At 39.7% G+C, this 21,731-nt stretch overlaps 1 protein-coding gene across 12 annotated transcripts in view; it reads right to left on the bottom strand.

The window, feature by feature from the left end:
- Positions 1-21,731, bottom strand: part of ST3GAL3 (ST3 beta-galactoside alpha-2,3-sialyltransferase 3) — a 165,477-nt gene that overhangs the window by 60,244 nt on the left and 83,502 nt on the right. For all 12 annotated transcript variants that reach the window (XR_014527878.1, XR_014527879.1, XR_014527880.1 and 9 more), the window contains 3 exons: positions 12,225-12,319; positions 2,945-3,008; positions 808-903 (listed from right to left, as the gene is read on the bottom strand). Coding sequence is in view for 9 of the 12 variants with exons in the window: in XM_083510791.1 (XP_083366917.1) it covers positions 808-903; positions 2,945-3,008; positions 12,225-12,319 (255 nt within the window). In the remaining 3 variants the exon portion in view is untranslated. The remainder of the gene's footprint in view (positions 1-807; positions 904-2,944; positions 3,009-12,224; positions 12,320-21,731) is intronic.

The raw sequence follows: 21,731 nt of genomic DNA, 5'->3' as shown, positions 1-21,731 counted from the left end.
CATTCTCATCCATCTACACTATCTTGATTTTTCCTAGAACATATTGAACTGCTGGTAAGTAGTTATTCTCTACTAGGACTATGGCGTGGGCCAATATTTATCATCAAAGCTTATCACAAAGCATGAGTGCATAGAACTTTTCACCTACAATTTAGTTTGTTGTATAATCGTGCTCATGAGGTAGTGCTAGCAAGACTGCCTTATAAACTGAAACTAGTTGTCCACAAACCAGAGCATCCCTAAGCACTTGAAGATGAAAATTTTAGGTATCCAACTCTGGAAAAGGAGCTCCTTGAATGCCCTTGGGTACTCGGCATATGAAGCAATGTCACCGTTGCACCACAATTTCCATCCAACTGGAAACCAAGAAACTGGCAACTGGGTCTCTATCTCTTTATAGTTCAGGACTAGACAAAATCAGAATGGCTGTTCTGAAAAGCAGTAGTCCCACATCCTCCTATGCCTCCCTGATAATGAAAAACATTTAACATCTTGCCAGTGTGCCCCAGGTTTCCCCACTACATTTCATTAGCTCTTTGCAACTCAGAATGAGATGATTTTATGTCACACATTGTATTATTAGTTGCTACTGCGGAAGCGGAAGAGAATGAAACAAGAAGCTGCTGTTTTTAGCAGCAGCCCCACATCTGCCATACCTTCTAATTCCAGCCTTAGTCTTTTATGTGAGGCATATTGTGCCAAGGACACTGGAATCTGACAGGGCCAGAGGTGCTGCAAACCTCTACTGCATATAGTAGGAAAATAATTATAGAACACCTCTTCCTCTCCCCTGTGCGGACAACTCACCTGATAACAATGTCGTAGTCATCGATTTTCAAACCCAGTGACTTGTTTGCTAGAATGCCACCATTTCCCACAATAACACATCTCCGGCAACTGAGACTGGGAAGGAAGCAGAGATAAGGGCAGTTGGGTAAACAGTGAAATCCACAAGCACAGAGCTCCTCCTGGTCAAGATCCAATTCAGGCACTGTAAGTATAATCAGGAGGCTGTACTCTATTAATTTGCAGTAACAAACTCTGACAATTTATAATACAGGGAGCATAGCAACACAGATAGCAAAAGGAGGAAATGTTCTCACCATATCTACTTAGGCTTATTGGCTCAAGATGAAATCACTGCATTTAAATAGCTAACAAAATGTTTCTTTTCATAATGAAACAACTGCAAGGGAAGAGTTAAACAGTGAAACTAAGTGCAGTTTTTGTTTGCACAGAAGAATAGTAACTGCTTAATTAAATACCATTTATCTATGCACAGGAAAATATGCAGAGAAAGGTCCCAAATAAACAATCCTTAAGAGGAAAATGACAGTTGTAGATTGTTGGTTAAAATCATGTTAGAATTCCTAGTGCGATTCTCTTCCCTTTATTTTACTATTACTTATTGCTAACAGGAGAGTAGGAATGCTCTGGGATACCATAAATACAAAGATGTGTAGAAAAACACTGAAAACTGCCTCAAAGGAGTACCACAACTGAAGCAGAAAGTACAGCACAATAGTAGGCTGTCTGTAAACCAGACCACATTTCCATAAAGTTGTCACATCAGAAGTAAGACAGACACTTGGAAATGCTCCTAGACAAGATGAGATACTGATTGAATTTTTTGTTCAAGAACAAGGGTAACACTTCTTGCTTCAACTGAAAACTACAATACTATCACCTCACTTCAGTAATATTTCAAGTATATACAGTGATCTGCAATCTTGATTTAACTCATTCTCATATCCAGTCTGTATAAAAATGGACTATTATTCTTCTATTTTACTATTTTAAGGTAACTCAATGGAAAGGAGAATGAAAATGACTTGTCTAAAAGCTTGGAAAAGTATTTATTTAAAATTGTCTGATTTTAGGATGGGTTAACTCTACTCTGCTCTGTAGAACTCCATATTTAACCTTTAATCTCTGTGTAGCCTTAATTCCTTGCATACTTCCTCAAGTCTCTCTTATCTCTTTCCCTTCCATCAGTTTAATCTCTACCAAGGATTGTGGCTTCTTTCTTCCAAACAAATCACAAGCGGTAAGCCAAGAACAAACCTTGGTTACCACTTGTGGTTTTCCTGGGTGTGAGCAACACAACATGCCAGATTCTGGTTTGGGTTCATCCATGGAACTGCAGCAGTAGAAATGGGGCATGCAGCCTGTTCACACTAAACCACTGTTTGTTGTAAACTATGGGTTATGACAGGTGACCCAGAACAGAGTTATCTCAATTTTTTCTTGCCAGTTCAGAATTTAAAATATGTTTAGTGAGGTACAAAGCTCAGTAGAAGAAATTGAGGCAAAGGAAAACAGCAAGAATTTTGTGCTAAGCTAGTATTAGACAACAACAATAGGTGTGAGGTTCCACCATGTGCCAATATATTAGTGAAGAATGTTCTATATTAAAAGCAAAACATTGGGGGAGGGGGAACAAATGAACATGTCTGCCACTACATCCAAGTTTGCTGCTCCCATGAATATGTGCATTAACAGCTCATGCCTCCAAAAGCCAGGTAAAAATTTCCATAATCAGTCTTGCTATCAGCTCCACTGCCCCACAGCTATAAACATAGGGTTTAGAAGAGGAGCTGTTAGTGAGAACAAGCTGAACCTTATATTTGTCTGAATAAACACTGTGCAATTCTGCTGCCTTACAATGATACCTTGGGGGAGGTTGTGACAAGTTAATGCATTTGTTGAAAGACTGTCAGTTATTTATTTTGAAATGTAGGGAATTAAGCAGATTGCGGTAACACTAGAGAATAAAATTTCTGAAGCTGTCAAAAACACTATTTTATAGACCCCATGGATTGGAACAGGAGCATCACTCCCAGCTCCTCATTTTATTCCAAAGCCAAGAGCCCATAGGGAGGCTGTTTATTAATGGCCAGCAACTCCCAGGGGCTCCTTCAGTCTCCCAAAAGAATCTACTCACCTATCAAGGGCTGGAGTAAGACGATAATCTTTGGTTGCTGACAAGATGGCTTTGATCAGATTATCTGTTAAGAAAAAAATACATTAGAAGGGTTAGCTTGCTTCATCCCCCCCCAAAAAAAAATGTACAAAGACTTCAGGGACCAAGATGATTAATGAATGAATTTGCACTGGTATATTTAAGTTACAGCATAACAATTAGAAATTAGACAAAGGGCAACAAACATTACATAAATACATTCTTTAGGTTGTATGTTATAGCACATTATTTTGATTCAGGAATGTCCTAGAGCTAAAAATTCAGATTGACTCTGAAAAATAAAATTATATTTCCAAAATGACTGAGCTTCAATAAACACAGGCACCTTTGAGGATCTATTTCTCCATTGTTTCTTTGTTACATACAGTGTCTTCCCTCTTTGCTTCTCTTTCTGATGTGTACCAAGTGGATATCCTGAACAATAAACCACATTGTTTTCACTAAAGACCTGCAGCACTTTCTACATGTAGGGAGGGAGCTACTTGCATTACTCATATGTGCAACTGGTCTATTCAGTGCAATCAAGGGTGGCAAACCATTTTGGCAAGTATGCCATAAGTCAACTCCACAACATTAGATGCCACCCTATGTAGTGCAGTTACAGGCAGCCCCTGGTAGATTAATGTGGTTTCTATCTACTGAGCCAGGGAGCAAACAGCAATGTGGCAATCTAGAGACAGGCAGATTTGTAGACACCCACCTCTATGCCATAACCAGAGCATTGGGCTCCAACTCTTGTACAGATGTACTACAAACTCAAGTTTAGATTGGCTATTCAAGATGTACACATGACTTTTCAGCACTGAATCTGTTTGCATGTCAAGACCCCGAGGTCACACCCCCCCAATGATGAATAAGGCACAAGGACACAGATATTAGGTTAATGGTTATTGGGCAAATTTTGGCCACAACTTTATTGGTTACAGAATGTGACTGGTATTGGCTTAGGCATTGGAATTGACCCGACTATATCTGACTCCTGCCTGCCATGCAGGGAGTCTTGTAAGGGTCAACCACCAATAGGGGGAGCCCCATTGATGAAAATCAACTCGAGCTCCCCCTGGGTTCCCGATGGGGTCATGGCATGGCCTTAGCCCCTCCCTAGGCTTCGGACAAGATCCACACCCCCAGATTCCTTTAATGGAATACCCTTAATATTGGAGGGGCAGGTGATGGCCACACCTCGCCTCCCCCAACACAAGTTCAACCAATGCCTAACTGCCAAACCTTACAAAGTTGTGACAACTGCTACAATGTTTAGTTTAGATTGGCTATTAAAGATGTACACATGACTTTTCAGCACTGAACCTACTTTTGGAACATGATACTATAGTAAACAATAAAGAGCTCATTTTAACCAAGAACCAGAAGTGATGCATGACATAGCACTAAATCAGGAGTATCGTGTACTGGATCCTGCTCTCACTGGAGGTATTTTGTTTTCTTTTGTGCATTCTCAAAATAATGCTACCTCCTTAATTTTAAAAAGTAGGTTTGGACACTATTGTAAAAATTTTATAAATAAAAATAAATTGTTTCAACTCAAAATTGGTGCTTTCCATAACAAGTGAATATATCTGAATGGGTGATTCTCTTCTTAATTTTCTTTCACTTCACATTTAGGTAGCAGGTAGGTCTACAAAGCATTAGTAGTTGTAGTATTTTAGATGTATATTCCACTCTTCCTCCCAAAGGAGTCCAGGGCAGTGATCACATAAGCAATAAAACAATTAAAGCATCTAAAAACAATTCCAATACAGATGCAGTCTGGGAAAGATCTTTACTCAAAAGACTTGTTCGGAAAGAAAGGTCTTCAGTATGTGCCAAAAAGACAATGGTGACGGTGCCTGTCTTCAGTACGTGACATATATTTAACAATAAGGAGTTCCAAAAGGTATGTGTCACAATACTAAAGACTGGATTTCTATATTGTGCCAAAAAGGTGGAATCTGCAAACTGCCTTGGTTGTGTGTGGGCAGAAAATTGGCATATAAAAGTCGTTAAAAAAATACTGTATGTTTTGGTTACTTATAATTCAGAACTGGGACAACTGCAAATAGCTACTGCAAAAATTATGACTATAAGGAGGCAAGACTATCAGGCACTGAGCTTTTCAACGAGTTAAAAGGTGCAGAAGAGTTAGGAGTTTGGCTTTGCAAACCACATTTAAACAAGGGAAAAACTTACACTATGAAAGCAGAATTATGCAAGTTAATGGAAAAGGCAGATAATATATAATATGCAAAGATTACAAGATCTATCTATCATTAGACAGTAAAGTAAAGAAGTGTGGCTGCTTGAAGGGCTGTGAAGAGTGTATATCCTGAGTGGAGGCAGCTTTTATCAAGCAGCATGGTAAATGGGAGAGGGGAGGAAGAAGAGAAAAAGTCTGACTTGGCATAAGGCTATTTCCTCCTAATGTTGCAAACCTTTTACAACTCCCCACCTTAGCTGGAGCTCCCTACTAAGATGGTAGAGGCCAGACCTTTCATTTAAAGATGAATAATGGATGGGAAAGAAGACAATGAGAGTATAATCCTATGCATTTCACTCAGAATAAAGTTCCATTCAGGCGTGCTCTTCCTTAAGTAGGTTTTTCTTTCTTTTGAAAATGGAGGGGGAGAAGGGAAAGTGTTCAGAGCACTATTTTCAGTTGAACATCCTGTGAAGCAGTAACTTATGTAAACTGTGTATCCCAATGTATGACTCATTGTAGGAGACAGCAGATAATTTCAACTAGCCCTGCTCCACTTTTTATGACTGGTTCAGGCTAGTAAATCTCAAGGCTCTAGCGCAGAAGAAGCCGCCAAAAATTGGTGTACCTCTTGTATTAGTGGAATAAAATTCGGGGGGGGGGGACTCTCCTAAGGAAATTATAGTGGCTTTCAATAGCTATCTAATGGATTTGTACATTTTTGTTTTATGTTTTCATATATGCCAACTTCTATAAGTTAATGTATTGCAATGGAGGATAGCACCATAGCAAAATAAACTGTTATGAAATGCTGACATGCACATAAGAATACTGATTCCTTAGTGCTCAGGGAGCTGACTGAACAGATAATAACACAGTTAATATTTTTTTACAACCCAGGTTGGCCCCAGCTTATTTAGTATGAGTTATTCCCAAGTAACAAGGTCTTTTTCCAGCTTTCTAACTATGCAGGTTTGTAATAGATCTAGATCTCAAAATGATCCTAGTAAAATTCTTGGTGCATCCTGTTTCACTCATCTAAAGCCAACCTACCCCGAACAAAGCAGAGATTCTGCCAGAGGTCCAAACCATACAAATTCCCCTCCAAAGAATACTCAGCTTCCTGTCTACAACGTGCTGTTCTCACCCCTCTTCTACATTAAGGCTAAATAAACAGCCACTGGGCTTAATGACTCAGCATCCACTTCAGGGATCAACAAGCACTGATGGGATGCAGTGTTCCAAGCACGTTTGGTCAGTTTGCCACATGAGTCAGCTCCATCGAAGTTTATATAGTGTCTTTCATTTAAAAAAATGTTCCAAAACAGTAAGCAATGAGAAAAAGTGAATTTTAGTATTTTATCTCCCATTGGTCTCTATTTGAAAAATTCACCAGAGCAGAACTTCTCTGGCAATGAGCATCTGACACCTGCACACATGCCATTAATTTGACTTTACATGGGAGGCTCCTAGAACAGGTTTGTGAGACACAAGTCAAGGTGTAACAATGTTGTCAGGTGCTAGGAAAGCTGGTAATATTTGTGCTAGAAAAATCTAGACCACAAGGTTAGCACTGCTGCTTTTATATGCTACAAATTTAGCCAAGAGACATTTTGTTGGAATGCTGGAGATGTAAGAAAGCAGCAAGAAACTATGGGATTCTTACAGCCTAAGAAATGCAAGAGTATGTTGCAGCAAGTAAAGAGAGGATGGGTGAAGATACGGAATGCAGACACAGATCTCTCAACCCTGTAACAATTCTTTTTCTGATATATAACTAAGGCTGCATAACCACCATACATTTCAAGTGCATTTAAAACACACATACCCTTCAAGAATCCTGGGAACTATAGCTTGCTAAGGGTGCTGGGAATTGTAGCTCTGTAAGGGAGAAACTACAGTTCCCAGGATTCTTGGGGGCGGGAGAAATGCATGGTGTGTATGATATCTAAATCTGCACTACAAATAGCAGATCTTTTGGCAGAACAATCTCAACTGTTCCTGGGAATTTGCACTGTGAGCTGTCCCAGGTCCTGACCTACCTGACCTTGCTTGACCCTGCCTTAGCAACTTAAAACCAAGGTACCTGCTGCAGGATTCTGGTATAGATCAGCCTTCTCTAGGTCATGTTCAGCACTTTGTGACTCACAACTCTGCAAAAGGAGCACACAGCTGATGAGTACAACTGAAGTCAGAGTTCATATTGTGAGAAAACAAAGCAGTCGTGGCACAAAGATATCCAGTGCCACATAGCTGCTCTTCAAATGAATGCAATCAGATGTAGGATGCTTTGCTCTGGAGTGATATATGCAGTTTTCATAACCAGATACATGATACCAATGCAGGGCACACCCAGTTTATGATGTACCTGCTCTGAGGGTTTTAACTTCTTAAATTCCTAGATTAGCATAATAGCAATAAATCAGGACCACAGAAAACTATGTAGATGAGCTGTAACACATGTGGAAAGACATCAAAATTGGATGTTGAGCAACATCCAGCTGTACATGGAACATACTTTTGCTTTTCTGATTCCTTAGGGGGTATTATTCTTGATCCTCAAGCTTCTAGGATTTTTGCCAGGGGCATGCAAGCTATTTCCAGAGTCTTGGGTATTAGGAAAAACTTCAAAGGGGTTTCAATGGAAGCTTTGGTGGAAAAAAAGGCCAATGAAGATATGTGGGTTCCAGCTAAGGCCTCATCTCATCCGAAATGCATACTTTTAGGTTCATCATAACTAAGAAAAGGGTAACTCTCAGATAAGGGAGCTGCATCTATTTTTCCTCCTCTCTTTGAGTAATTTTAGAAGGCTCTCTGTTCTCTTGGGAAGTGCCAATCAATATTCATGGGATTCCTCTCCCACAGAGTACAAGGCCAACCAAAGTGGAACAAAACACTTTGGCTACATCATACTATGACATAAAAAACCAGGATCAAATCTTCACTTGGCCATGAAGCTCATTGGGTGACTACATGCAAGGCAAGCCTTCCTAATCAAATCTACTTCACAGGGTTCTTGTGAGGATAAAGTGGGGAGGGGGGGACATGAACCACCAGCTTATTGGAGGAAAGGTGTAATATATTATTACTATTATTATTATTTAAACTTATTAGTCACTTGTTACTCAAGAGCTTCCTAGTGACTTGTCACAGAAAAATATATGCAAGTACATTATACCTAGAAAAAAGGAGGGGGGAATCATAGAATATGTTAGTATTCCATAAAACATATTAGGAAAACAAAATCAACACACCTTAGCAGTAATAAACAACATTAGCAATAAGCAAACAATAAACAAAGCAACACTCACAAGCACTAATTAGCAGATAAACAAAAAGAATCTCACCCCTTCCTTAGCCCCCAACCATTCAATATCGTTAAATTGTTTGTTTGTTTGCCCCCGCCTACCCACCACAGAGATTTAGGCAAGTGGGAAACAAGTGAAGGGGATTTTCGGTGTTGGTGCTCCAATTGTTATTCTTTACCTATTTGCCACTTGCCTAAATTTCTGAAGGTGGAAGGCACCTATAGAAGGGTCTCTCATGTAAATCTTATGCATGGGAAGGTTAACTGGAAAGGATATAGTGTTTTATTTATGCTCTTTGACAATTGTTTTCATTAGAAGATGGAGGAAGTTGCACCCTAAAACCTCTGTAGATAGCAAGAGATCCATTCATGAAAGAAACAGACTGCTGAACCTCATCGTGTTAATGTAGAATAGTTACCATAACACAGCAGACTGAAAAAAGGTTCTCAATGAACACAGGAGGTTGATGAGGGAGTGAAAATGGGCAAGAACTCCTGCTCTCTGAACTTCAGCTCCTCCAGACACAGATCTGGGCAAGAAGCCAAGAAGGAGGTGTAAAGACAGATAGTTTGGTTCAGTGCAAATTTGAATTTTGATGTCAGCATGCATCTGTATTTTATCAACAGAGATAAAGTATTATTTATATCAGCATGCCAGATGTGAAAAGAGACTGCTATGCAGCTAAAAGAATGTTTAGGGAAGGGAATGGCATAGATTGTGTTTGGTAGTGCTCAGATGTGCTTGTTCCAGTATGCCCTGGAGGTCAATACTTCCAACTGTGCATGCATAGCTTTCTACCCTGCAGAGCTCATAAAAGCAAACACTTTGACGTAACACTTGCCTCCACAGGAATGTAGGCATATATGTGAAAAATGTGAAGTTAAAATTGGTCATCCACACAGATTTTTCTAGGACAATCCCATGATCAGGAGCCAGCAAGAGCTGTTCCAGAAAATTCACATAGGTGAAGAATTCTGACATGACATTTTCATAATGTGTGCCTTCTCAGACATTATTTTACATAGTTTTTTGGCAAATAAGTTTTTGTTGATTAAGCAGCATATCGACTTTGTTATATAAATAAATGAATAAGTTTTTTTCTATTGCTTGTTTTTGCATTTGAGTAAATAACTTAAGAAGTTATGGCAGGTGTGACATTTGTAACAAATTGCTATGTTGAAACCAACCATGCTTATTAATAATTATAAAATATACTGTAGTCTACTGGTATGAAACCTGGTCGAATCTCAACACTAAAGTTTTGGTTAGCTTGCTTCTTGGTGAAGCCAACCCAGAAAAGGCATAGAAGAAGAACTCTAGGAATCAGTTTGACAAACAACTCACTGACTAAAACAGTCTGGTACAACAGCTTGAAACTTTAAAATGTTACTGTGCAGACTATGTACATCACAGCCAGGGTGATCCCAAGTTCACAGAACAAAGCAAGTTAATCCCCCTTGCCATTTCAAATCAAACAGCTGACAAGCAGACTGAAGCTCCTGAACATTTGCACCAAGCACTTCTCATGGTATGCTATACACTTCCTTGACAAAGGTAGGGTCTTTATGAAGGATTAGCTGCCCTCTGATGCTAAACTGGCACGTCCTCTTCTCAAGCATCGCCCAATTTCTCCAGTTGCTGTAGTTCTGGCAAGCACCAGCAACTTCTTCTTGCAGTCTCATTTCAACTGGCACCAGACTAGCCCTGACTGAAGACCTTAATGAGGTGCTGATCCCATCATCAGGTCACTATTATTCATCCCCAATGCATCCCCTGGGATAAGCAGAAAAAGCTGATGTAAGAATCCCAGTGACGTGTGATGCGAGAAGGTTGCCATTTGCCTCTCTCACGCTCCTAGCCTGTCAGCACAGCCATTAGGCTCACCAGTTTACAGAGAGTAATAATTCTTCCCTCCCACATATACAAACTGCCTTGGACTGAATCCTGGCACAAAGTTCTGTCCCATGAGGGCATTAAACAATCCATTCAGTTGTTTTGCTCCCATTGCTTCAGCTCCCAGCCATTTAAGTAATGGCAGTTTCTGTTTTTAACTGAAGAAAATCCAACATAAAACCCTGGATTTACATAACACTGTAGTGGTGACACAAGCTGGCAGCAACCTGGAAATGCAAAGCAAAGACTGCCAAATATATTCAGTCATCCTGTGCTGAGGTTCTCCATTTTGATTCTACTTGGCAAAAGACTTGATCAGCTGCTTCCGAGACCTAAAACCACCTAGTACAAAGACCTGTATTCCTCTCTGTATCTGCACACCTTGAAAGCCAGCAGAATGGTGCAAATCTCTTGCAGTGAATGAAGAGTTTCTATTTCTGGACAATTTGCACAGCTGTATTTAATCATCCGCTTTGCTAAGAGGGAAGCATAAGAGAAGAACAATGTATACAGCTTATTACATCTACACTGACTGGGTCTGGTACAATGATAGGGAAAGAGTGAACAAATTCCTCCTTATACTAGGTACAAGGACTATAAGTATGGCAAGCTCATGCTTCCAAGACCCTCTCCTTATTAGGGAAACTAATGTCATTATATGAATAATAATATATGTTGCCTCATATAGAGCAGATTTATTTACACTCAGTCCCGCTCCTACTGCAGTGTGAAGACAGATGCTACAGTGAGACTGTTACCAGTTCCCCATGCACAGTGTTAATTAAATCATATCTAACAATACACAAGACCTCATGAAGCGCAATTCTAGGATCACTTTATGGTATACCCAGTATCATGAACTGAAGTCTTACAATATGGGCCAAATAATCCCAATATTCACAAATAATGCAGGCAAGTAATGTAATTTCTGAGATGCAGAATTAATTTCAAGTTTGCCATGGTCTGCATCCTACTCATTGATCTTTCCAAAGTGGCTACAAAAGGATCAAAGTACAAAGCTATGCCACTTTAGGTAATTAATTCACACGGTCAGAGTCAATAGGTGTGGGTAATCACAGAGTCAGGATCAACTTCCTTTAACTGGTAATCAGTTCTATTTTTAAAAGGATAATTAATTTTCCAATTAATTCTTAGGGTAATCAGCTGTACAATTAATTCTTAAAGTATAGCAGCAGAGCTTGTGGAGGGCTGTTAAATGTCTTGATATGCTTGAAGTAGGAAGGAATTTTTGAGGTGGGAAAGCTCAGTTTGCAAAGAAGCAAGCCAACCGGTAATCAGGCAGAACTAAAAATAGTGTTGATAGGAACTCAGAATAACAGTACAACATCCACACGTTCTTCTAACCAGACAGTGAATTTCAAATGAGGCCAGAAATGCACAGTGAAAATAGGTGAACTCTCAAGTGAGGCAGAAAAACGAACTGCTCCTCAAGGAAGGGGAGGGCCTGGCATCTAGTCAAAGCTCTGCCTCTCAGTTGAGTAGAGGGTAACAATATCCACCTGGTGGTGTCCTAGTCCCCACTCAAGAATGTAGAATTCAACATCACACAATTACAAACGTTCTGTCTGCACGAGCATTTCAACTTGCAACGTGATATTTCAGAGCCAATTTCAGGGGCCACAGGGTCATGTGGAGGGAAATAGGGGGAGCCCTGTTGCTCAAGTGGAAGTCCTTCCATTGGGTTACTGCTGATGGGGCTCGTTAGCAGTTGAAGTCCACAAGCGGCAGATACCATAGACACACAGAGTATGTTTAACTATAGGCACCTTCTATTTTTGTACTTCAGCAGGGCATTCGAGCTATGGTAAATGAACTCCTATCCTACCTTGTCCTTTAATTCCAAAAGGAGGTACAAAGTCCCGGATTCGTGCCCACTTTCTGAAGGAATCATCCAAAAACATTGGTGCTGGCTTTGAGAACCTGAAAAATATAATGAAGCAGAATCTTTTTTTTAAAAGTGGGGAGGAACTCAATGAAGAGAAAAGGTTTTATTACCTAAGTGCAAATTGTAAAACTATGTGACTCAGCAGCCAGCAATGATAGGGGGCAAATCAAACAGAGAAAAAGGAGTCAGGGAACCTGTGGCTCTTTTAATCTTAGGAATGCCCCTGAAAAGGATGCAAAAAGCTTTCCAGCATAAGCTATTCCAAATATGCAATTCAGAGTTCATGATGATAGCATCCACATACCCAACCAGAAGCTACACAAAGAAAACCAATAGAGTCGTACCTTGGAAGTTGAACGGAATCCATTCCAGAAGTCCATTCGACTTCCAAAACGTTTGGAAACCAAGGTGCAGCTTCCAATTGGCTGCAGGTAGCCACGTTGGGCATTCAGGTTCCAAAGAAAGTTTGCAAACCAGAACACTCACTTCTGGGTTTGTGGCATTTGGGAGCCAAAACATTTGACTCGCAAGGCGTTTGGGATCCAAGATACGACTGTAATCATACAGTTCAGAACATACAGTATTCCTATACACTATACCACCAGTTCTAGCAAAGCACTGCATAACAATCTTTCAAGCCTAATTTGGATACAAAAACTGAATATACAACATGCCATTCAGTTGACTTGAAAACTAAATCAAAAGAAAATTACTGCTTCTAAATCTAATACTCAGAACTGGTGTGGCGAAGAGGCTAAAACAGTTGAGCCACAAATCCTCCATTCAAATGTCACTTCTGTCATGAACTCACTACGTAGTCTTCAGCAAGTCACCCTTCTCAGCCTCCTAAGTGCATCATGTGGATAATATTAAACTTTACAGAGTTGTTGTAAGGATTACAACAAGATAATGCATGAGTAGTAGTATACTAATCTCATTCAAAACAGAAGAGGCTGGTAGGAGACATCACACAGTGTGGCTGGAAAATAAAAGGACTGGGGGAATTACCAAGTCCTGAAAACCATTAACAGTAGGCACTTGCCTTATCTCAGTGGAAGGGTTGTTCTATAGACTGGGCACCACAACACCATTTCTTAGGAGATGGACCTCTGCAGGCTGAGGAACAACCAGGAGGGCATTGTTGGAATATTTTAGTGATCAGGCAGGATTATATGAGAGAAGGCATTCCCTCAGATAACCCTGCCCCATGCTGTTTAGGGCTTTATAGCTAAAACCTTAAAACTGGCCCAGGTGCATACTTTTATAAGTAGTGTTACATGCTCATAGTAAACTGTCTCAATTAACAATTAGCCACACTGCCAGCCATAAAGGCAACCCCAAACAGAGCACATTAAAGTAGTCCAAGCTTGTGGTTACCAACGCATGGTCACTGGGGCCAACTTATTTTGCCCCAGAAGTGGCAGCTGCTGTGTGTGTGTGTGTGTGTGTGTGTGTGTATGTATCTGTATGTGTGTGTCTGTTTCAGAGGGAGGAGAATGATAATGGGCTATGCTGCAGCAGTGAATTTTTGCAAAGAAAAAGAAACAGTGAACTCAATCCTGACCTTTCCATTCCTCCTGCCATTTTCTCTTTCTTCTCTATGCTCACATTTGCTCTCATTTTCACCAAGCAGAAATACCATATAAGTGTTTAATCTCCCCTCCCCTCAATCTCATAAACATGTCAATTCACAGGATTTAAAATTTCTGTCTCAAAGTGACACTTACTTACATACACAATGTATTTTGGTCTCTCTCTCAATTCTCCTCCCTCTCGTGGAGGAGAGAGGCATGGAGAGAACAATTAGACACATAATCTGCCCCCCACCCCCATCCCTAAATGGCTTGGCTTGAGTAATGTATGTGTATAGCAAACAGGAGATAGAAAATATTCAGAGGGACTTTTGGGTGGGTGTGAAATCTATTTACTCTAATTTAGATGGAATAAATACTTGCTTCCTTTCATATTTTGGGGTTCTTTTTATTCTTTTTATACTGTGTTTCCTTCAGGAATCAGTCATCTGTGCACAATTAAACTTCTCCTTACACAGTCTCCAATTGTCTCAGGCCAATGCTACACTACAAATTTAATGGACATTTAATACACATGGCTTCCCCAGCAAAGCAATGGCAAGAACATGGTAGAGGAAGAGCCTGGAAACACCAGCTTTTTAAATCTTTTTCATCTTTTGTCCCTTTCCAATTTCTGAGCAAATCCCCTGCATAACGTTTGATTTGGGATCCTCAAAATAAGTGCATAGGAGTGCAGTCAGAGGACAAGGAGATGGCCATGCTATGATGAAAAGACACACAGGTTTGAAAATAGTGCAGAAGACAGTATTTCAGAAGTGTTTCTGTTTCTCCATCTTAAGTGCTGCAGCGGTATAAAATATGCACCTGTTTCAATTTTTCCTTATGCACAGTTGTGTTAATACAAGAAGAGCCCTGATGAATCAGATCAAATCTCTATCTCATCTAAGGTTACTGAGTTCATAATAGTTTGCTGTCATTATTTATTTTCCTAATTTATGGAGCCTAAAATTGCAACAATTAGTATGTGCAAATCTGCAACATCTTCATGGTTAAAAGGGGGTCCATTTACTTGTAAAGATTGGGAACCACTGGTCTAGAAGGTCATGGAAAAACTGCAGGGGAGGGAAATTGCTTCTTGTGCTCTTTCGAAAGTAAACAACAGCAGCAAATTCAATATCTGTGTACAAGCTAATAAACTATTAGACTCTGGAAAAACCTCCAGAGATGCCACTGACGAGATTTATTTTTCTTCTGAAAATTAATTAGTATATTTAATATAAGTTTTCAAAATCAATATATTGTTTCAGATACACAGTTTAATTCAAATAAAGCAGACACAAAATTCATAATACTGTATAAAAATGTAGCATACCAGTCTAATAGAAGCAAAATATGTGCAGACAGGCCTATAAAGCTTACAAACAATGTGTATAATCTCCAAAATCAGTTTTCTAAAACACACAGAGAGACAACTTATTTTCTTTGGCAACACAATGATCTCCACCTAGTTCAGGCTCAACCACATCTACTAAATCCGGCACAAGAGGACAAGACTTAGAAATAAAATGGGCAGTAAGAATTTGACAAAACATAACAAGAATAATCAAGAGCACACTCACTTTCTCTTAAACAGATGTTACTTATATGAAGTGCTAATTTTAAGAAGAGCTGGTATACTGTATAAAAGAGTACTTAAATTTTTGTGAAATTTATTTGTTTAATTAATAATTTATATCCCCCATCATAAAAAATCCTTTCAGATACACTCTCGTGGTTGTTAGTAATGATTTTTTGTTTGTTTGAGAGCCAGATAGTCACTTTAGTCATCCTTTTCTAGGTTTCATTTGTCTTCTTACGCTGCCTGTTTCTCCAAGTATATTTTGGTAGTTTGCCCAAATCCTGGAGGGTGCCACATCAGACCTTCACCATTATCACAACTGTAGTCATACCATCAACTGGCTGTTCACACCACCGTAAGAACTAGATCTTGTTATCTGCTCACCCTTCATCCTTTTTAGTCTTCTGAATATTAAAGGGAAGAAGACGCCCATCAAAGCCAGCTGTCACACAGATGCCTGGATTCATGGGCCAAAAAAACACACTGAAGTTTTAAACTGAAAACAAAACCAGAGCAGCACTTGGGTTTTTTGCTATGGAAACATGTCTCTATTTACAGAGGTCTTCCCTTATGGATGCTCTAGAAAGCTGTTGGAAGTGACAATTTTAGGATATTTATAAAGAGAAACAACAACTCTGACTGAATTTAAATTTATATTGCTCACATATTTTTAAACCAGTAGTGGAGAAAAATGGGGAACAGGGAATTGGTCTGATCAAGTCCAAGTAATGTATTGTGCATTTTGCCATATGAGGGATAATATGAGCTTTGGATAATATGAGCTGGCTTAGTTCCAAAGCTTGTTTTTTTGGAGATTAATGACTACAAGAGAGAAATGTCTTTCAGAGCCCAGTTTGACCCAAAATATATTTCTATTTTGACTTTCATGTGAGAGTCACTTCTCTCTGCCAAGTACAGCACCCAGGACCAGGGAGAAGAACAGCTCTTGACCATTCAGAGTATTGGACACAGACACACATTAGCTTGCCGTTACAGCCTGGCTAAGTATTGTGAATGTCTTGGTAACAAACAAGAGAGCATGACAAGTTGCTGCCATGCAATACAAGTATAATATAATGAAATCTTTCTAGGACACAGCTGGCTGCAAAATTAAGTCCTTTTGCCATTTTTCACAATGAATACAGACAAGTCGTCACATTTTAAGACACTTTTTATTATGTATTTTGGAACTTAATTTAGACAGAAACCGCCTTTCACGTGACATTTTCAATGCAATCACATTATTGTGGTCTGCCTACGAATGAGAAGCAGAATATTAGGAACAGTTTGAAAGAAACTGGTATAAAGTCTAATCATTACCACTACGTTAGTGTCATTTTTTGTATTTAACATATTACGCTGAAAGCAGCTGGGCTGAATTACTATTTTTGGAGTGCGGTAGAGCTGATCCATAAACCTACTGGAGCACTCAAGGCTTCCAGTATGAGTGAGCCAAGGGGATGCAGTTTCGGGGTATTCTGAAACACAAAGAAGGTAAGCAAAATCTGAAGGAATTTACTGCTTACAATTTGCAAAAAGGAAGCATAAAGTAGTGAGTGAATTCTCGGTCTGCATATCTATGCACATGCTCTTTTGTCACAGGTATGCTGGTATGCCTCCCTTTCTCTCCCACCCCTGTCTCACACATAGTAACAGCAGCCAGACAGCCAAAGCTTCATGTTGATCAAATTTCCTTAGTACAAGCAAGCATGAAAGGAAGAGGAGGGAGGAAAGTCCATTGCTGGACACTGTTTACAATATTAGCTGGCATCAAACAGGTTCCGCAGGTAGCAGTCTTAACTGCAGTGATTATACTAAGAAAGCAGAATGCTGATGGTTGTATATTGGATGAGGGATTATGTCCGGCAGAAAGAAGAATGCAGTTTTCAGCATCACTATCCACAGATACAAGAAATAAACAACAATCTAAAAGTAAGTGCCAGCGACAAAATTCTTAGCAACTTAAACGCTGACAGAGCCTGAATCAGAGCCAATATATTACTAGCTTTATTCAGGGCCAGAGGTAGACATTATCTGAAACACATGGCCATGCTAATCCATGATTCTTTGTCTCTTGTTAACCTCTAGCTGAAGGAGATGCTTGAAGAGGCATCACATTTAGTATTTCACTCACCACTTACATTTAGCAGTCAATGAAGTGGTAAATGAAATGGAACAGGGACTGAGAAATGCTGGTCACGATGGCATTACATCACACATCTGCTTCAGCTAGATGTCACCACGAGACAAGGGAAAGAGTCACGGATTGGTGATGGCCATCAAATTTAAATAATTTCCTAGTTTAGCTCTTACTGTGAAAATAAAAATAAAAATAAACCACTGCTTCATGTGGCTGTATCCTTCACTATGTAAACCTTTTCCTGTTCTCTCCCTGCTGCAGTAATCATGTGCTGTTTTTCAAAACTGCTCTAAAAATAAGTTATAATCATTGCCACTAAGGCTAAAATAAATTCTGATTTTTGTAGAAAAGTATTAACAGGTCCACAAAACTTTTAAAATTGCTTAAGGATCTAATAAGGTTGATATCAGGTCTACTTCGCATATGGTAGTTACATCAAAGTGCTATGTGAATAGAAGCAAACCTAGGTTTACATGCTCCCACATCTTTCAATGGAACAGCTGCAAGGAGGAGATCAGAAGCATCTGTTTGTTCACAAAAAAGAAGAAGCATCTGCTTGTTAATAAAGTACCGTATTTTTCGCTCTATAAGATGCACCAGACCATAAGACGCACCTAGTTTTTGGAGGAGGAAAACAAGAAAAAAAATATCTGAATCTCAGATGCCAGAACAACAAGAGGGATCGCTGCACAGCGATCCCTCTTGCTGTTCTGGCTTCTAGGATAGCTGCGCGGCCTGCATTCACTCCATAAGATGCACATACATTTCCCCTTACTTTTTAGGAGGGAAAAAGTGAGTCTTATAGAGCAAAAAATACGGTAATCAGATTTCACCATTACATCCAAACTGGGTAAGGTACTTTACAGTTTGTAGATTACAATTTATTGTTACAAGCCAATCTTATGTCTCACTAGCAGAGAACTTGAAAGCAGTCAAAGGCCTGGTTTGGATATAATACTAGACTTGCATAGAATGACATATGCAAGTTGAGGGGTCTTGTATTCCCTCCTACTCTGGTGTTAATAATTAAGCCCAAACACAAAGTTGAAGTTAACCTATGCTCTGGGAGAAGAAATATCATGGTGTTTTATGTAGGTTTACACAGAATGTAAATGCTAGTCTTCATACAATATATGCAAATGTTTTCTGAGGTCCCAGGCCCTGTTTTGACCCCAGGCAGGGGTACAATATACCTGCTGCACCCCCATATCTTGAGCCATTCATTGTACCACTCCAAGACATAGGCACTATTAATCTAACCTTTTAAGTGACAAGCACTTGAAAACTAGCCCTGCCTCTGTTCAGATGGTACTGCCATCTTATCACCACCAAGTCCTGTCACAAACCATACACATCTAAACTGTTTTGGGAATCAAAGCAGAATAATTCATTTGGTTCAAGAGATACAGTTTGTTTCTCTGTAAACTCAATTTCATGTCGCTGGGGAAGGGGAGCATGTGTCTCAGTTCAAGTACTTCAAAGGCAGTCCTGTCACCCGTTTTAAGTGTATTTTGTACACTATGTACTAGAGCTCCTCCCCAAAAAGCCATTACTTGGGAACTGCAAAGCCTATATTAATTACTTCTATGGCAATCTAGGCAGGAAACTATTCCAGATAGCACTCTTCTATTACACTTAACAGGAATTCCACTTGCAATGCATTAAACAAAGTCCAATGTTGTTTCACAACAGGCCTTTCCATCTTTAAACCTAATGTCAGAATTTCCTAGAAGCAACAGTTCCCGACTCTGTCCACAAAACGAAGAAAATGCCAAAAATAACTACTCTTTTCTAAACAGTCTTCTCAACCTACGCCACGCACAGGACTTGTCAGACACAGGGCTGTCCATGTATTTTTCTGTCTGTTCCACTGCTTTCTGACTCTGAAATTATCAGCAAACCAACATGTTCTATAATCACACTGATTTACATAAATGCTGTTTAATATAAACACCCCTCCTGAGAACCTGAGGGGACAATTTTTTAAAAGAAAAATTATATAAACAGATATTTTACCAAATCAAGAGTAAGCTTGTAAAACCTCTTTATAAGAACAGCTTTTAGAAATAATACATGTGAGATGGATACACGAGAAACTGCCATGTTGGAAGAGAGGCAAAAGGCTCTGAAACAAACCCTTAAGCACAGTTTCGGTTTCCCCTAAATGGATCAGAGATAGGCTGGGGATTTAGAAAGCTAGCTGTGAGGAGTATGCCAAATGCTTTTGCAAATATGCAAAATTAAAAAGAAATAACAGCTTTTAAAAAGTGTAGCTGCACTCTCTGAGCATTAAATACAGGGAAGCATAAATGTAGCCTTCTGCATAGACATTGATAGGTGAAAGGAGGCTTTCTGAATAATGGAGAATCTAGTGCAGGCTTTCACCATGTATTGGTTGTAAACAAAATACAGTGGTACCTCTGGTTACATACTTAATTCGTTCCAGAGGTCTGTTCTTAACCTGAAACTGTTCTTAACCTGAAGCACCACTTTAGCTAATGGGGCCTCCTGCTGCTGCTGTGCCGCCGGAGCACAATTTCTGTTCTCATCCTCAAGCAAAGTTCTTAACCCGAGGTACTACTTCTGGGTTAGCGGAGTCTGTAATCTGAAGTGTATGTAACCTGAAGCATCTGTAACCCGAGGTACCACTGTATGGGCACATCCACAGCCTCCTGCAGGATACCTTCTCCTTCATTAAGCACAGCCTGTGAAAGACAAGGTGGCTAAGGGAAATGGGCTGTCGTACAATGTGGCTGCAATGTGCATACTAAAGCTGCAGTTCAACAACTTTCGCAATGCTGCAGGCAATTCCCAGGATATACCTCTTGGCTTCCTGCACTGTCTCCAATTCAAACCAGCCAAAAGAAGTAGCTGCAGCATGCATCTTGAGAAGAGTGTTCCAGGATTCCATTCAATGTTGCAAAGGCTGATGAAGGGCAAGTCTTGGCTCATGTAATTCAACCATTTCTCACTGCTACCCTAGTGATTTTCTATTGGTTATCTCATCCAGAGCTTGTGGAAAGGGGATTAAGATCAACCCATTCAGTACACTGCTTTCTCAGCAGATGGTGGAGAAAAGAATCTCAATAGCATGTCGCAGGAAGAAGAAAAGCCCTGTTCTCTTGGCAAGTTTTCCCCAGTATTTGTTCTCAAAAAAGCAAATGTATTGATTCAACATTTTGCAAATGAAACTGTAACTTCTCAGAATGGCTGGAACACAGCTTAATCCTAATCATTCTTATTTGAATAAAACTCAGCTCTTCTCCTTGAACCTGAACAACTACTTTATAAAGCTTAAGTCTAGCACACAATTAACAGTCAGAAAGAACTGGTCCAATAAAAAATTACAGCTCGCTCCATTATTATGTGCTTCAGAAGCAAGAGCCAAAAATCTTATGCCCATATTTATTTTGGGGATGCTCACTTGATTAGGTACTAACATATATTGGTTGAGGGAGAAGGGGAAATGGATTCAATTAGAAGTGCATACAGATATACATTTTTTTTCTATTACCCTTGCTGGTACCTTTCCCGGGAAAATCAGAGGCTCACTATGTCAGGTTCCTATTGGAAGACAGGCCAAACGCTAGAACATTAGCAGTGGCAACGTTTTTATCGGTGGTTGCAAGAACCAATGATCCCTATCTTTTCAACAAAATGCTTGTTTAACCTGGAGGTAGGCTGTATGAATGGTGCATTGCTTTGTAATGATTGGTGGGGTCTCTGGACCGTAATAAAGATTGATTTGATTTGATATTTTTTCTATGAGGCTCTTGCAGAAGTGCACTTACTATATCTGTGGCATATATGTACAATCCTCTCTCCCAGAATGAGGTAAGTGAAACTGTTCCCTCCTACCACACTGTAAGGAGCAGAAGCTAGATTTGATTGGTTGGCCCTTGAGTCAATCATGAAACTACCACCCCTCTTTTCAGAATTGCTTTCCAAGAGTTTAAAAACGTTAAGACATCTTCTTTAAGGAGTGCCACGTACTTGTTCACATGAAGATGCAAAAGTACTTGAGAGTAAGAGAAAAAACAAGCAAGCATCCCACCTGACCTGAAGCATGGGGGAAAGAGGTAAAAAGAGACAATCTGCATTCAATCTGGAGGCTGTACATGTATTGCTTCAGGACCGAAGGCAGGGAATTGTGGTAG

Source organism: Podarcis liolepis, assembly GCF_965112155.1.
Source record: "Podarcis liolepis genome assembly, chromosome: 6".
Classification (NCBI taxonomy): domain Eukaryota; kingdom Metazoa; phylum Chordata; class Lepidosauria; order Squamata; family Lacertidae; genus Podarcis; species Podarcis liolepis.
Note: the sequence above shows the minus strand (reverse complement) of the source record. Positions and strands in the feature narration are given on the sequence as shown.